The following is a 17,402-nucleotide window of genomic DNA, read 5'->3' as shown; positions in this document are numbered from 1 at the left end:
TTAACCCATTAGAAGCTTCAATAGTGTTTTGCTGTTTGAGATAAGTGCACTGCTTTTGACCTCAGTCTGCAAAACTCTTGCTGTAAATTCTTGGAATGCTTTGATCTATCTCTACTAGCTGAAAATATAGAAAATGAAAACAGAACTGCTCTGCTATTGTCTCGCACTGCCCTCTAGTGACAAGTGGCCATAAATACACATTACAGCAGTACTAATTAGAAGCAGGGAAATGTAACAAATAAGGAAATAAATTGGCTGCTAAAGGCGTATTCAGACTGCACATGCTAACTCTCTGTCCAGCAAGGTCAGATAACTGCCTACTAGCAAAACAATGAATCTTAGAGAGAGATTATATAAATTAACTAAAGTTTCTTTCACTTAAGTACCTGGTCAAGAGCCCAGACACTGGTCATGTTTGGAAGCATAGATTGCCCTTGCTATAGGCGCAATACAAGACACATCCACGGAGATTGCAAGCAACTCCCTCAACTAACCAGCTTGTGATCAAAAATTTTAAACAGAATGTTAACATTTGAACACATTGATGATAAACTTTGCAGAGCTGGGCTTTAATAAGCTATTGGTCTGCCCCTCTTATTTCATGATGTAACATTTTTATTAAGCTGAGCATTCCTTTGTGTGACACAGCCTACAGACTAAGACCAAGCATGTTTGGATTGTGCTGGTCTCCAAGGAGCTTTAAACTCCTTAGAAAAAGGGATGTTTTAAATATTTTGTCATGAATAGTATTTTTGGTGTGTTACACAATGACCATAAATTGCTTGAATCTTGGATTTCCTTGTCATTTTCTGAATCTATATTGTCTGTCCCCAATTGGAATGCCGTGCTGCATTGTGCTGTATCCTTTTTGATATTTTTTTTTCTTTTTGCCAGTAAGCCAACTGATAAAGTGAGTGGGTTTTGCTTAAATTGAAAGGCATAATTACCCAAATGTGATTGCCTGTGAGATCCTTGATAAAGCAAGATGGAGAGTCTTGTCCTCAAGAAGAACTAGTCATCATCTTGCCTGTTGCAAACATAAAAAGCTTATAATCTTAATGGGAATGAATCGATAAATTAGCACTGCTGTAGATGAAGTAAAACACAGATTAAATGACTCACTTCAGTAGCTATTATCAGTGTTTCTGCACCTCTCTCTGTACCAAGCAGCTGGACAATTTACATAATTATCCAAAACCCACACAGCCACTTACTTTATGTCCTTGTCAAAGTATTGTAAATTCAGGGTGTGAAGAGGAAAGATTTCGGAGTGTGACTTATTTCCTGTGGTGTATATGGGAAATATAAGCTCACACTACTTATCTAAAAAAGGAGAGAAGTTCATATTACTCATCGGCTTACACTTTCAAAAAGTTTAGTTAGCTTGTGGCCAAACATTTACGTAATTTACTAGGTAGAGAGGAGGGCTAGGTACAGGTAGCTGATATTATTTGACTTGTTTCCTGGGAGATGATAGCAATTGGAACAGGGTTACATGATGAAGTTCAGTTGTTAAAGCCATCTTTCAGGCACACAGTTTAAAGCAAACCTGAACTGCAAATGAAAAGTCAAGATAAACATGCATACATCATACTTACCTCCCATGCAATCTACTCATCAATCTTCCCCCTCTCCTGCAACCTATTTGTCCACTGTGGAGAGTGGGTGGAGCCTTTTATGTAAATGTGGCATGGGATAAGATTGTACTTTATAACCAGCAAAAGTAGTAATAAAAAGACATTATTCAGCCAATTTACATTTTAAGTTATTTCATGCACATTAAAGTGTACCTGAGATGAAAAGAAAAAAGAAAACCTACATACCTGGGGCTTCCTCCAGCCCCCTCCAGCCTGTCCGCCGTCCTCCGCCTCCTGTATCTTCCGTAAGGGGTCCCGGTATCTTGGCCAGCCGGCGCATGTGCAGTGCAGCTGCGCATGCTTCCTCTGCTAGGAGAGTTCTGCGTCTACGCAGTAAGCTCCCGGCGATGGGAGTGGGGCGGGCATGCGCAGTAAACCCCGATACCGGGAGCTCTTACGGAAGATCCAGGAGGTGGAGGACAGCACGGAGGGGGCAATCAGGCCAGAGGGGGCGGGAGGAAGCACCATGTATGTGTGAATTTTTGTCAGGTTTCCTTTAAAACTGAAAGGGGAACTTCAGCGTAAACAAACATACAGGCAATTTTCTTCTGTGCAGCTGAAAATGAGGCTTGGGTAAGAAAAACAAAGTTCTGTGAAACTGTTAAAGAGAATCTGTACTCTGAAATTCTTACAATAAAAAGCATACCATTCTATTCATTATGTGCTCCTGGTCCCCTCTGTGCTGTTTCTGCCATTCTCTGCTGCAAACCTGGCTTGTAATTGCCAGTTTTAGGCAGTGTTTACAAACAAACTAACCAGCTTCTAATAGGCTCAGCTAAGCAGAGTGTGTTAGTCACACAGAGCCTGCAGGGGGTGTGTACAGCTTCTAGCTAATCACAAGCAGCCCTGCACATTCCAGTCTGACTGCCTCAGCCTGACTGTGCCGACTATAGAGAGAAGATTAGATCATATAACAGAGATAACACAGCTACTGTGCAATTAGGAAAAGCTGCAGTAAGCCAGACCACATTAGAAAAGGCATAGGAACTTATAGCATAGAAGAAATAAAGATAAACAATTTGTTACAGAGTCTCTTTAAAGAAACACCAAGCCTTTTCAGTGCTGCGGAGTAGATTTTTAGTTTGGAGGTTCACTTTAAAAAGCACTTTTAATTATCAGACAGAGGCATAATGGGTCACTCATTAACTGAACAGAAAAGAGAGCAGCTACATTTGGGTCCAGATATAAAAGGTATGCAGCTTGAAATAATGTTTGCCATTTATCCCAACAATATGTAAAGCTGAACTGCAATGGTGGAATCTCCTTTTAAGATGATCATAGTATTGCAGGTAGGAAGCCCTGATTAATAAAACGACACTCTCTGCAGCCTTGATTTTTATTTGACTATATACTTAAAGTGAACCTCTGGACTAAAATCTGCTCGAGCTTTTTTTCCCTGATGCTGTGCAAAGCATGATGGGATTTCCTATGTTGTTCACGTTGCCTGGCAACTGGGAGGGGTAATCAGCACACAGGACAGTTGGAACTGTCTCATGCTCCCTGTCGCCTCCTTTCAACCAAAAAGATGGCTGCCCTCATGAAATCAAACATTTGCCTGTTCTTTTAAAAAAAGGGTGGGTAAGAGATTATATTGCCTATCTATTTTAATTAACATAACTAATGTAACTTAATGACAGTATGTTTTGTTAAGGCTGAAGTTCCTCTTTAATAATGGAAGCTCATATCTGAATACAGTTTGCTTCCTTAGAATTTCATTATTCAGAAATGTATTTGATCCAGTGACCAATAAAAAAAAACCTCTTGTATCTGGATGTTACATTTAATTTTTGCCATTAATTCATACAGTTAAAGTGAACACGAGGTGAGTGGTTTATGGAATCTGCCATATTTATTTCCTTTTAAACAGTGCCAGTTGTCTGGCATTCCTGCTGATCTATTTGGCTGCAGTGGTGTCTGAATCACACCAGAAACAAGCATGCAGCTGATCATGTCAGATCTGACAACAATGTCAAAAACACTTGATCTGCATATGCTTGTTCAGGGTCTATGGCTGAAAGTATTAAAGGCAGAGGATAAGCAGGACAAGTCAGGCAATTGGTATTGCTGAAAAGGAAAAATAAATAAGGCAGCTTCCATAAAACTCTCACCTCAGGTTCACTCAAGTTGAAAAATCTCAAACATCTTCAATTCAAGCAAGAAGTTTTAGGGCTCGTTTCCACTGTAGCGGTGCGGAATCGCCTGGATTCCACCGCTGAAGAAATCGCATGCGGCTGCGTTTCCGCATGCAGATTTACCCGCGATTTCGCATGCGATTTCGCATGGCAAGGAGCCATGCGAATTTAACCATGTCACTGCCGGTGTTAAGTTCCATTGGCTTTCATGCGAAATCGCATGCGAAATCCCGGGGAAATCCGCATGACAAAGCCGCATGTGATTTCCCTAATGAATACATTAGCGGCGATTCGCCCGCATTCCTCCCGCACGCGAATCTGCACAACCCTGTCGTGCAGATTTTCCCCGCATCGAAAAACGCCGCCGCACACGTGGAAACAGCCCCATCCACTAACATTAAGTATGCAAATCCGCATGCAGTGCCCGCATGCGGATTCGCTATAGTGGAAACGAGCCCTTAAATCAGGATGATACCATTTATTGGCTAACTAAAAATTAATAAATGGTATCATCCTGATTTAAAACTTCTTGCTTTTACTGATGGCTAACACGGTACAATACCCTACTGCTACTATCTTCAATTCAACAATGTTGTGGGGTAAAGGTCATACTATCTTGCATCTTTTGCTTTTTGTTGGCTATACAAGGTACACCAGATTAGATGCACATGGTTAGCGAGCATGTTGGAGTAACATGTGCTATTTACTGTAAAACTCAGACAGTATGTATCTAGTAAGATATCCGCTGTTGAAGTGTGTGCTATCTTCAAAAATGCATCAATAGAGTCATCTAAAGCTAATGTTATAGACAGATGCATGCAAGTCTGGTAAGAGATGTTAAAGTCCCACAAGCTGGACATCAGTTAATCCAGTGTAAAAAAAAATTTTTTTTTTTTATCTATTTACTTTGGCCGCTCCCCCACTAGTCTATCAAGTTTCAGTTGACAAGTGTTAAAATACCTGTAAATTCCTTAATTAAGCTCTAGACATGTTACCGCCACTGTACCTTGTCCCCCCAAAAATTGTCAGACCGTCTGACATGTAAACATTTATTCCTATGATCATTTCATAAAACATGCATTTGAAATCCGCCGCCGCCGCCAGCGACAGACACAAACTGCAGAGGGTCATCAGATCAGCGGAGAGAATCATCGGGAAACCACTCCCCTCTCTTGACCAGATTTTCAACTCTAGACTGCGCTCCAGAGCTCAAAAAATCGCTAATGACCCGTCCCACCCAGGTTTCCGCTTCTTTAGTAGGCTCCCCCTAGGCCGGAGATTTCGATCCATCTACACCAGGACCACAAGGCACAGGAACAGTTTCTTCCCCTCAGCTGTAAATTATCTGAACTCTTAGAACTCTTAGATCCCTCCTCATCCTACCACGACAAGTGGTGTCTGGTAGCACCCAGCCTGACCGCACGGGTGCACACTTCATATACACGTGTTCAAATGTGTCCAAATGCTGTAACTGTACCCTTTATATTGTCTGTCTGCTTACATATATGTATCGTTATGTCCTGCTCGTTCTCACACTAGCCCTGTACTTGCCAAACCCAATTCCGGGCACGGCCCAGCCGTGCTTGGCGAAATAAAAGATACTGATTCTGATTCTGAAATGACAAGAGCCTACACCGATGCAGTAACAAGATAAAGTGGAATAGGTCTTGCACGGGGGGTTCTAGAAATTACAGAGTACATAAATAAAGAACCAAAGAGAGGAAAAAGTTTGAGGGGGGTCTTTACTAATCAGATCATATAGTTTGTGTTTTCAAATTAATCTGTGTGTGCATTGATTGACATCTATGCCCTGTTTATGTCCTGTTATACCTGCCAGGGTGTGAACTTCAATCATCCCTACCGCGCGGCCTCGACACTCTTGCCACTCATGCCGTCATTTGCGACGCTGCGCTCGCTCTGCTGTCACACTGACAGCAGAGCTTCTGCATATCAAAGTAGGAAATAGGGAGATGATGGCTCTGGTCCTTAAAGAGGAGCTCCAGTGAAAATAATGTAATAAAAAAGTGCTTCATTTTTACAATAATTATGTATAAATGATTTAGTCAGTGTTTGCCCATTGTAAAATATTTTAAATCCCTGATTTATGTTCTGACATTTATCACATGGTGACATTTTACTGCTGGCAAGTGATGTAGCTGCTGCTTCCTGTTTTTGCAATTGGAAACTGCTGTAAACAGCTACTTCCCACAATGCAACAGGGTTCACAGACAGGAAACTGCCAAGAGTACGTACTCAGAATTTCTTTGTGGGAGGGGTTTCACCACAATATCAGTCATACAGCGCCCCTGATGGTCTTTTTGTGAAAAGGAATAGATTTCTCATGTAAAAGGGGGTATCAGCTACTGATTGGGATAAAGTTCAATTCTTGGTCGGAGTTTCTCTTTAAAGGACCACTCAAGGAAAAAAGTAAGCAGTTAAAATCTTGACAGAACCAACAGGTTTTGGACTAGTCCATCTCCTCATGGGGGCCTCTCAGGGTTTTCTTTGTTTTCAAAAGCATTTTCTGAATAGCAGTTTAACTGCCAAAATAGTAAGATACCAGCCAGCCTTCCTACTCACTTGCACACTATTTTGTCAGTTAGACTTTGCAACTGCCATTCAGGAAATGCTTTAGAACAGAGAACCCTCCATGATGGACTAGTCCAGAAGTGGTTGGTTCTGTCAGATTTTAACTGCATACCTTTCGCTGGAGTGGTGCTTTAAAGGACCACTATCGCGAAAATTGTAAAATGTTAAAGTTGTGTAAACCTATACAAATAAGTATATTTCTTGCAGAGTAAAATGAACTATAAATTACTTTTCTCCCATGTTGTGATTTCTACTACCTACTGTAAGTGACAGTAACATAGGAGAAAGGTAATGTATGGCTTATTTTACTTTGAAAGAAACGTACGTCTTATTTGTATGTGTTTACATATAAACTTTTTTACAATTTCCGTGATAGTGGTCCTTTAAGGCGAACACGCTGAAACCAGCGCAGGAGATTTGGGCGCAGCCGGCGCCACCATAGGCCGTAATAGGAATTACGGCTATAGCAGGCACAGGGAGTAACTCCGGCGCCATTAGAAGACGGAGCTGAAGTTAATTTTAAAACACTGTAATTCGTCTTCCAGCAATAGCTGGAAGCCGAATTATTTCATTCCCCACCATCCATGGTGGCCTGGAGGGGGAATAGTATTTAATACGGCCGGGACTTGTGCGGCAGCAGGATCAGCAATATACCGGCTGAATCCTGCGCCCAAGTCCCCAGCGCCGTTATCTCGCGTACCCCCTTTAAGGGGCCAGAGCTGTCCAGTACTAAAGTGGTTAAGACATTAGGAAACATAGGTTACTTTGTCAGACAAATAGGGCTCCAAGGTAAACCTGAGTAATGTAACAAAGCCACTTTATATACAGTATTATTCTTTGTCCTTGGATTTTTTTAGCTGATCACATGAAAAATAGGCAGAAAGTAGTATGAACCTGAGCACTTCCTACCAGATAACGAATCCCAGAACTCTTAACCTAAGAGCTACATCACTGCCTACAAACAACCCTCAGCTGTGAGTTACGATTGTATAATAGTTTTGTCTCATGGAAAATGTACATTACACATATATTTATGCATTTGCCGACATCTGAGAACATTGGCATGGTACAAATTGCTAAATTATGCTGCTTCTATAATAACTGGAGCAATTCCTCCTTTTACAGAGCATCATGAGCAGTTTCATGTAATGGTGACTAATTATTTAACCATGACTGGCAGTTCTGAACATTGTGTTCTTTTTGCCTCGCTTACTATGTTTTCTGTGAATCTAATTACAAAAGAAGCGAGTATTGCTTACAATCTGCTGTACATATTAGGGGAATGAAAGCAAGGCTTACATATTCTGCTCAGAGCAACAGGAAGCTGCAGTTGGCCATAGTGTGAAGAGGACTACTCCTAGCCCTGGTATATTTGTGCTGTCATAGAAAAAGGAGAGAAGGGTTATGAACACCTTGTGTAATCCCTCAGTAGTTAGATCTTTTTCATTCTACATGTAGCAAAGCTGGCTAGCAAAGCAGTCTAGAAAACTGTTAACATTATCTGAAAAAGCACAGATATCAGGAAACTGTGGTATCATCCACCATCTCATTGTAGAGCTTAGGGCCCTCCACATAAAAATATTTGACAGCTACTTTTTAAAGCGGTATTGTCACCATAAAAATCTAATTTCAACAGCAAGTGGTCTGAATGTATTAAGTGATAAAGATGCTAATCCTGCATTCAAAACTTTTTCTGCTGTTATGGTTTGGAGTTATTACATACTTTAGGAGCACTGGCCCTAGTGCCAAACAGTGCCCAAAAAGTTGAATGCTGGGAGTTCTTTTTATCTATAATTTATTCCTCCTCTTCCATTTATTTCACTGCTTAGCTGATCATTTGTGTTTACAAGCAAGGCTGAGGTGACTCAGTGATTGGATGTGTAAATAAAAAAAAAAGACTCTGGGAGGAGGGCAGCTAATGAATACACAATGAGCAAGAGAAGGGAGGAGGGAAAGAGTCAGGGAGGATATGATGTCAGCATTAGCTTGGCAAGATGGCCACTGCCTAGAATAGGATTTTCTGCTTTTCCTTTGTAAAATTCACAGTAATAATTACGTGGGTAGCACAATACATCTGTTATGTAAGTAGAGATAGTATTTATCTACTTATATATGTGGTTTTTATTCCTAGGTTAGCATGGGTGTCGCTTGTTCTTTAATCCTTCTGTTTATGCAGGTACTATTCACCTCTTAAAAGATGGACATCAGAAGAAAGTGCAGAGATTTGTTTCATAATTAATTGACTTTCAGTTTAGCAGTTGGGAGCTCTGCCTAAAAAGGAAAGACACAGATTTTTCTGATTTAAAGGAATACTATCGATTCACATATTTTTTTCAATTGACACAGGAATTGTTTGGGAAGTGCTGCGAAGTACTGGTGTATACATTTTAGTAGCAACTTCTTTGATTACTGTTATCAAAATACATTCAAACTTTACTGACGCTAAAACTGACGGCTGACTGAACCATGAGGAGAGGGGAAATTCCTCTCACACTTGATCAGTTAACTCCATGTGTAGCTCTGTGTATGACAGAGAGAGAGAGCTCCCAACAGCTGCAGATCCTGTATCCTGTATTTCTGACTGAAGTCTGATATGCAACTCTGGCTGTGCATTGAAGCAGACACCCCTTCTGCAATTGATTTGTCCCAAAATAGCTAAATCCTACCCTCAATAAATTACAGCTTTTGCCTCTGATATTTAACATGAAAAGTAGGAAAATGTTTACACAGCTACTTAGACATTATTTGCACACTGTCATTTTAGAACACTTGGGTATCGATAGTATTCCTTTAAGTCGATTTTTTGTCCACTCCCACAATATTAACGCCTACACTGTACGTAGGGCAGTGTCCACAGGACATATTTGATTGGGTAGCAGCAGGTAACCTGGCAACCACGCCCCCCCCCCCCCCCCTTTTCCTTGTGCTCATGGACATCTTCAGAAATGATTCAGTCAATAGGATTTGAAATAATGATTTGGTATAGTATGCATATTACTTAAACGCTTTTTTTGCTTCATGTATTAGACAAAATGTACCCTAAAATATTCACATTTTAAGGGGAATGCCATTACTATGTACTTGTGATAATAAAAAGTGAAATAATACCTGCTAGGAGAGACTATCCTATACTGTGAAATAACTTAAACTTTACTCTGTCAATTACCAGTATGTTTCTCCCAGATTATCAGTTTTTAGAGCAGTAAGATTTGAAAACGTATATAAATTGCTGTTCAGTAGTTTTGTTCCCTTCAGCATGAGTCACACAGACAGGCTATATTTACCTGCCGGCTATCTTTGCTGTACAGGGACTTTAGCTCATCTAGAACAGAATTTGATGTTAATTGTCAAAATGCTCTACATGTGTAAACAATCGCTTTAAGGCATTGCACAGGGAAACCGGAAACTTGTTGTTTATAATTGCTGTGGGTTAATATTTGAGGAAGAGCTATTGTACATTTTCCGATCTGACTCCAGTATAGCTGCTAGCGCTAGTGCATGACAAAATATTTGCTGAACATTGGCAAACAATCCAATCAAAATGATCAGGTTGACCGTTTAAAAGAATGTGACACCTACCAAGCATAAATTACTGAGAAATGATTGGATGTAACAGTATTTATTGATGTTGCACATAAAATGCCCAATCAATACAGCAGAAAACCCAACCAAACTTCAGGGAACAAATGATTAGACTGGAGAACCATGGTAGATGTGTGTATGTTTGTGTGGCATTTCTGTCTGACCGTTTACTGATCTGCAAGATCATTCACCCAGAATGTTGGCTGCAGATGTTCTAAGATATAAACCAGGCCTTAAAGGGACTCCGAGCAGTGCAGAAACTATGGAAAGATGCATATAATTTTAAAGCTCTCTTTCTCCTCTTTCCAATGATATATAAACTGCTGCCCTACGCCTTTTAGTTTTCGCTATTTTCGCTATTGAAATTGCCGCGGCCGCGATTTCAATTGCGAAAATAAAGAAAACTAAAAGGCGTAGAGCAACGATTTAGGTGTCGCCAAAAAGAGGAGAAAGAGAGCTTTAAAATGATATCCATCTTTCCATAGTTACATTGTATTACACAGGGCGACTTTTTCTGCTGAATGGAGCTGCTGACACTGGGGAAAGTGTCGTCCTGTGTAATACAAGTAACTATGGAAACATGGATATCATTTTAAAGCTCTCTTTCTCCTCTTTCTGGCGACACCTAAATCGTCGCTCTACGCCTTTTAGTTTTCTTTATTTTCGCGATTGAAATCGCGGCCGCGGCAATTTCAATCGCGAAAATAGCGAAAACTAAAAGGCGTTGGGCGGCGGTTTATATATCATTGGAAAGAGGAGAAAGAGAGCTTTAAAATGATATGCATCTTTCCATAGTTTCTGCACTGCTCGGAGTCCCTTTAACACTGTACAGCACAATGGCAGAGATAATGGCATAACATTAGCATTAATGTTTGCACCTAGAGAGATTTTATTCTATGTTCATATTTTTAATCTTCCGTTCCAGGCACAGTACTCTACAGGTCCTGTTCTTAGACCTGAGGATGAATTGGATAGACTCACTAAGAAGATGCTGTATGACATGGAAAACCCTCCCTCTGAAGAATATTTTGGTACGAATCCTCTATTTAAAGAAAATTTAAATTGCCAAATGAAATGTAACTTTCAACTGGCCTTCATACATTTCAGGACCCTTGTAGGGATGCATATGAAAAATGATTACATTTGAACCAGAGAAACGTAGGCCCCTTGCACACTATCGCATCACGTCACAGTAGCCATGTTGTGGTACGAGTGGTAGCGCTTGGCATGTGATTGCATTGGGGTCAATGTCACCACTACCATCTATTTAGATTGTTGCATTAGCAGTGCGGCGTGCATTCAGCGATCTTTAAAAATCTAGTGACCTACTTTCTGTCCAACATGGAGCACATCCCAGAGTTGGCGCCGCAGTTAAATAAGTTACCCTGTTGGCGCACTCTGCAGCAGGGTGTTTAAAATACGAAATGGTGCAGTGTGATTGTCCTGTGGCGGGCTCTCCTGCTGCAGGACAGTCGCACCGCGGGCTTCATTCTCTAAGACAAATAGCATGCCTTATCAAAGTTAACATGCCTTATCAGAGTAGCATAGCAAAATTATGCCTCCACTCGTCCTGCCCTGAGTCCCTGCAAGTTCGTAGCGCTCACTATGATAAGGCGTGCTATTTGTTTTAGTGAATCAAGCCCCATGTGCGCAATCAGCCTTATGGGTTATCCAGGTCAATATTTTGTGCCTGAATAAGTGGCCTATACATGTAATTTTTATGTTCCGCAGGTGAGCCATCAGAAGCCATATCTTACAATAAAAAACAATTTGAAGACCTCCAATTTCACTGATGTAGATACAGTATGCCAATTTATACATGCAAATGTGGAAACATGTGGAGCAAAAGTAGGGCAGATGCCCAAATCAGCTAATCAGTCTTTATCTGGTAACAGGACTAGGATTTTTAATGATTGCTAAAGGCACCAGCCTCTCTTTACTGTTCATTTTCATGGTGCTGGTCTTGATGACACCTTATGTTATGGCAATATCAGTGTTCTACATTAACCACTTCCCCTCCCGCAGGACGAGGATCTACGTCCCTGAAAATCTCATCAAAGAAGAGACGGCACCATCACTGGCTGCAAAAACATTGCTGTGTATTGCGGAACAGGAGTTCCTGTTCTGCAATACACAGCAATGTTTTTGCAGCCAGTGATGGTGCCGTCTCTTCTTTGATGTGGTTTGGTCCAGGACCGTAATGAGCAATCCGGTCGAAGCCTGGCAACCGGCTTATCATGTTTTATACACCTGAGCAGCTATTTCCTTGGCATCACATACGTGGTTGGTCCCTGAAAATCTCACCTGAGCTCCCAGACAGCAGATGCTCATCCCTGTCTATGCGCACCCCCCCCCCCCCCCCCCCCACACACACACACACACACACACACACACACACACACACACACACACACACACACACACACACACACACACACACACACACACACACACACACACACACACACACACACACACACACACACACACACCTTCGCGGTTGTGCACAGGTTGGGGAATAGGAACATATGTACTTAAACCCAATCAAAGTGTTTACATTAAAATGATTGCTGTTGCAATGAACAACACAATAATTTCCTTGTAAAAATGACAGTCCCTGTGCATTTCCTGTTGACTGGAAGCATCTCGAGCTATGTTCTTACCAAACAGTGAAATGTGTGGTGGCATCTAGTGGCCACAAATATTACAATAAAAAAGATACATTCCCTATAACAAGCCCATAATTCATTATGCTCCCTCCCTGCCCCCATCTAACACAATTGTGTAAAAAAAAAAAAAAAAAAAAAAAAAATTAAAGTGACAATTTAAAAGACAATACATAAATTGTTATATTAGTGACTTCGCTTTTAAAATATGTGTGCTATAAAGGGTGTATTGTTGTTGTTTTGCAAATTAGGGCTTACATTATTGTTAGAGTACCCATAACCGCATAATGGAAAAAATACACATTTCCAAATAGAATATTGTCACCATACATTGCACTAAGGACATAATTTATATGGTGTAATAAACGGGACAAATAGCCAAATAAAAAGTATGAGCTTTCATTTCAGTATCATGTTTCATTTTAAAACTATATTAGCTGAAAACTGAGATTTTTTTCCCCCTCCCTATTCACTTTAAAATGCATATGAAATATAATAATTCTTAGCAAAAAGTACCACCCAAAGAAAGCCTAATTTGTGGCGAGAAACAAATGTATGGATTATTTCAGTGTGATAAGTAGTGATAAGCTTATTGGCTAATGAATGGACACAGTGTTGAAATGTGAAAATTGCTCTGGTGTTCAAGGGGAAAAACCCATAGAGGTGACATGGTTAAAAAAGAACTACAGGATTTGTTAGATAAGCATGTTCCCCTAGTTATATATCTGATCTCTAAATCCTATTCTTTTCTTTTTTGCTAAACACGTTTGACCAAACTCCTCTGTGGTGACCATTTGTGACTTTCTAGTCTGTATTGTAGGTAACGCACAACAATTCTACAGGTACTGAAACAGGGAGTACCACCAATTAACCGATTAGTGCCACATATAATTTGGGGTAACACGCTACCATAGTGATCAGTGATGATCACAGGATGAAAGCCGAATAGATTTTATTCAGATTTCATCCAGGTAATTAAAGCACCTGTGCAGGTGGGCGAGGGGGGGTTAAATTGACCCAGCAGGCGTCTTCTTTAATCCATCCCACGGCGCCTCCCACACTGCATTCCAAGCGCGTCACGTGACTACAAACACTTCCTCCTTAAACCCAAAAGGAGGAAGTGTTTGTAATCATATGACCACGGCTTGGAACACAGCCTGGAAGGCGCCGTGGGACGGATTAAAGAAGACGCCTGCCGGGCAAATTTCACCATGACCCCCCCCTCGCCCACCCGCACAGGTGCTTTGATTACCTGGATGGATTTCAACCGGTGATCATCACTGATAGTAATATAATACAATAATTTCCTGTTTCTCGTTTCCTGGACAGCACCATCTTGGAGAGGAACATACCAGGGAAGATCATTTAACACACAATGACAACTATAGTTATTTTAATGTAGAGGGCCTAATATTTGCAGTGCAGAAGCCAAGCTGCAATGGGCTCTATTCACAAAACTTCTCATAAATCACTTGAAGGGGGACCTTACCTCTATATAAAAAAAAAAAGTGTTTCACTTACCTGGGGCATCTACCAGTCCCCTGCAGCCATCCTGTGCCCTCACAGTCACTCATGGTGCATTGCACCTGTAATGCGTAAAAATGTATGTGTTAAAAGTCTGTGATGGCTTCCTGCACCAGCGGAAATGCGTGCAAAGGTACACATGGCGGCCCACCAACTCAGTCAGCAAAAATGAAACTAGCTGGCGGCGGGGTACCGGAGGAGCCATGAGTGACTACGAGGTCACAGGATGGCTGCAGCGCCCCAGGTAAGTGAAACACTTTTTTTTTTTTTTTTTTTTTTTTTTTTTTTTGCTTTAAGGTTCCCTTTAATCACTTAGTTGATAAAAATAACCTTTCAGTGCATTTACAAGCAGAATAATCACTCAAAGTAAGTTTTTCCTGATTAACTTTGTTTCAATATTGCTTTTCTCGCCTTAATTATATTATATTTTCGTCCTGTGGGAGCTTAAAAATATAACATAGATAAGGTGGAAAAGCTTTGTAACTCATGCCCACTTTATGATAAGGGTACCCAGACCATACTTACAGAGCTGGATTGTCCATAAGGCATTAAGGCAGTTGCCTAGGGCTTGTAGAGAGACTAGGGGCCTAGTTGAAGCTAACCCCCACCCAGTGGCGTAGCTAAGGACCTGTGGGCCCCGATGCAACATTTACAATGGGGCCCCCCAAGCACTCTATACATAACAATTGATACAGTACACCAAAACCTGCCAATGGTAACTACAGTGTCAGAGGTGCAAGAAGGGAATGGGGAACAGTTTGTTAATGATTACAATTATTCAAAGTATCTATAGAAGTGATTGTTATGAGCACAGGACCAATAGAGCAGCACGGTGGCGTAGTGGTTAGCTCTCTCGCCTTGCAGCACTGGGTCCCCGGTTCGTATCCCAGCCAGGGCACTATCTGCAGAGTTTGTATGTTCTCTCCGTGTCTGCGTGGGTTTCCTCCGGGCACTCCGGTTTCCTCCCACATTCCAAAAACATACGGATAAGTTAATTGGCTCCCCCTAAAATTGGCCCTAGACCACTGTACTTACACTACATAATATAGACATATGGCAATGGTAGGGATTAGATTGTGAGCTCCTTTGAGGGACAGTTATTGACAAGATATTTATATACATTGTACAGCGCTGCGTAATATGTCGGCGCTATATAAATACTAAATAATAATAATAATAGAGAGCTAATACTGTAGTTGAGGGAGGGCCCTCCGGGGCCCCTCTGACCCAAGGGTCCCGATGCGGTCGCAACCTCTGCAACCCCTATTGCTACGGCCCTGCCCCCACCAAATCTTACCAAAAAAGCCAGGTGTCTATTAAAGGTGGACCCAAAGATGTAAAGTTGTTACTTGCCTAGGGTCCCATTTCACCATAATCCATACTATTGCATACTAATGTCCAGAAGACTTTTTTTTTTTTACATACTGTATCTGTATGTCAACCTGTCCCCACAAAAACAAAAATATATATGCTAAGTCCCATTTGCAACTGATAAAAAGTGTGTGAAAAATGTGTAGAACATGTTGGAAACAGGATCGGTTCAAAAGGGAAACAATTGTAGGCAGTGTATCAATTTTTAATTTGTCGTAGTGCGAACCAAGTCTGTGGATTAGTGGAAACATTATTTTGAGAAGTATTCAAACCTCACAGTACCTATATACTTGGTAATAGCATTTTTTAAGAACTCCCCTCACAAACCTTATCCCTCTCATAGATTTTGCTTGCACAGGTTCAGCTCTGTTTAGTAGGAACTCATTTTTTCACTGTCAAGATCTGCTACTTACCTGCAGCAACCCATTCATTATAAGCAGTTGCCATCAAAATTAGGAGTTTCTCGGGTTGTGTTCTTACTCTTCATCTCAGTGCACCACATAAAGTTTCTCACAGGATACTGTCATACATAAATTACACCATGTTTTGGGGGAACCGACTGAAATAACAGACATGTACATCAAGTAGGAATGCTGTGAGATCCATGTGTGAGATGTACACGATTTCCGAAACCTGGGTCTCCCTGAAGTATTAGAATTACTGTAGATTAAGTAGGTCAGCATTTCCCAAGCATTTATTTCATGTTCTGGCACTGCTAAAATGTCTTTGGAAAGAATTTTCTGACTGTGCAGTGAGCAGATAACATCAGGCTTTTGGGAATTAAAGCTCTTTCATGCAGGCACACAGAAAATTGTCATGTCTGTTCAAAACATTACATAGGACCTTTTGATTTAATTTCTTTGATGCCATCGCTTTTAAAAATACACTGCCAGGTCTTAACAATAAATATACATTCTAGGTTTCAGCGTTGTCCTAGATATACTTTACAAGTTCTTTTACTAGTACTGTCACAGTGCTTGTGTTTAGGATGTTTTGATAATTTGAGCAATATTCTTTGAAAATGTTTTATTAAGGATTTTCAAAATGCATCCAAAAATGAGCATTCAATACAGCAAAAAGGAAAAAAATGTTGGCTTTGTCAAGTCGTAAACAATCAGTCACAGAAACAGTAAAATATAAATGCAAGCCACAAAACATACACTGCTTCCAAAGCAAAAGCAATTTCACCACTTCTACTAGTCCAGAGTGACTATTGCAGACTTTTGGCTGTAAAAGAATATTTGTTTTACTGTTTATTGCAAAGGCTGACTTGCGTTAACATAACTTAATAACAAACAATTCAAGAACTTAACAATAACAGAAGGTATGGTCTTGAGTACAAATCACGCTGATTTTTAGGTCACTATGATCATTGAAAGGTTATCATATTTCCACACAGGAGGATCCTCCTGTTTTAGTCACTAAATCGTCAGTACATGAGTTGAATTTTTTAATTCTATTGCTGAATTCGCAGAGTTTCCCTGCAGGCAAATTGCGCGAAAAGCTCTGCTATAGGGTACAATTGCGCCACCAGCCGAATCGCTTTCGCTAGCAATTCGGCCGACATTGCCATCCAAAATGGTGCGGAAGGCTGTGAATCCCATAGCCATGCATGGCAGAGCTGATGGGTTTCCTCTGCGTAGCCGCAGAGTCGGAAGTGCCGCTGTGCGTTTCGCAGACGCTTGCAGCTCAATGGAAACGGGCCCTTAATAATTCCCATTTTAAACTGACAAAGGATTAATGAAGTAATTGTAGCCACACGCCAAAGATGTTTAGAACTAGTTCCTATGTAAATTCCAAGACGTTCTGAATCAGGATGATACCATTTATTTATCTATGTAAATTCCATGCTCCTCAAGAACGTAGGGCCCTTTCACATCTAAAATGGTGTTGGTAACAGA

General features: G+C 40.8%; 1 protein-coding gene across 6 annotated transcripts in view; it reads left to right on the top strand.

Annotated features, from left to right (window-relative positions):
- LPP (LIM domain containing preferred translocation partner in lipoma) overlaps window positions 1–17,402 on the top strand; it is a 419,710-nt gene that overhangs the window by 323,442 nt on the left and 78,866 nt on the right. For all 6 annotated transcript variants that reach the window (XM_068281218.1, XM_068281216.1, XM_068281219.1 and 3 more), the window contains one exon: window positions 10,866–10,971. In XM_068281218.1, coding sequence (XP_068137319.1) covers window positions 10,866–10,971 — 106 coding nt within the window. The remainder of the gene's footprint in view (window positions 1–10,865; window positions 10,972–17,402) is intronic.

This window comes from Hyperolius riggenbachi, chromosome 4 (assembly GCF_040937935.1).
Source record: "Hyperolius riggenbachi isolate aHypRig1 chromosome 4, aHypRig1.pri, whole genome shotgun sequence".
NCBI classification, from domain to species: Eukaryota; Metazoa; Chordata; class Amphibia; order Anura; family Hyperoliidae; genus Hyperolius; species Hyperolius riggenbachi.
The sequence above is the reverse complement of the archived record's forward strand: the minus strand, read 5'-3'. Positions and strand labels throughout refer to the sequence as shown.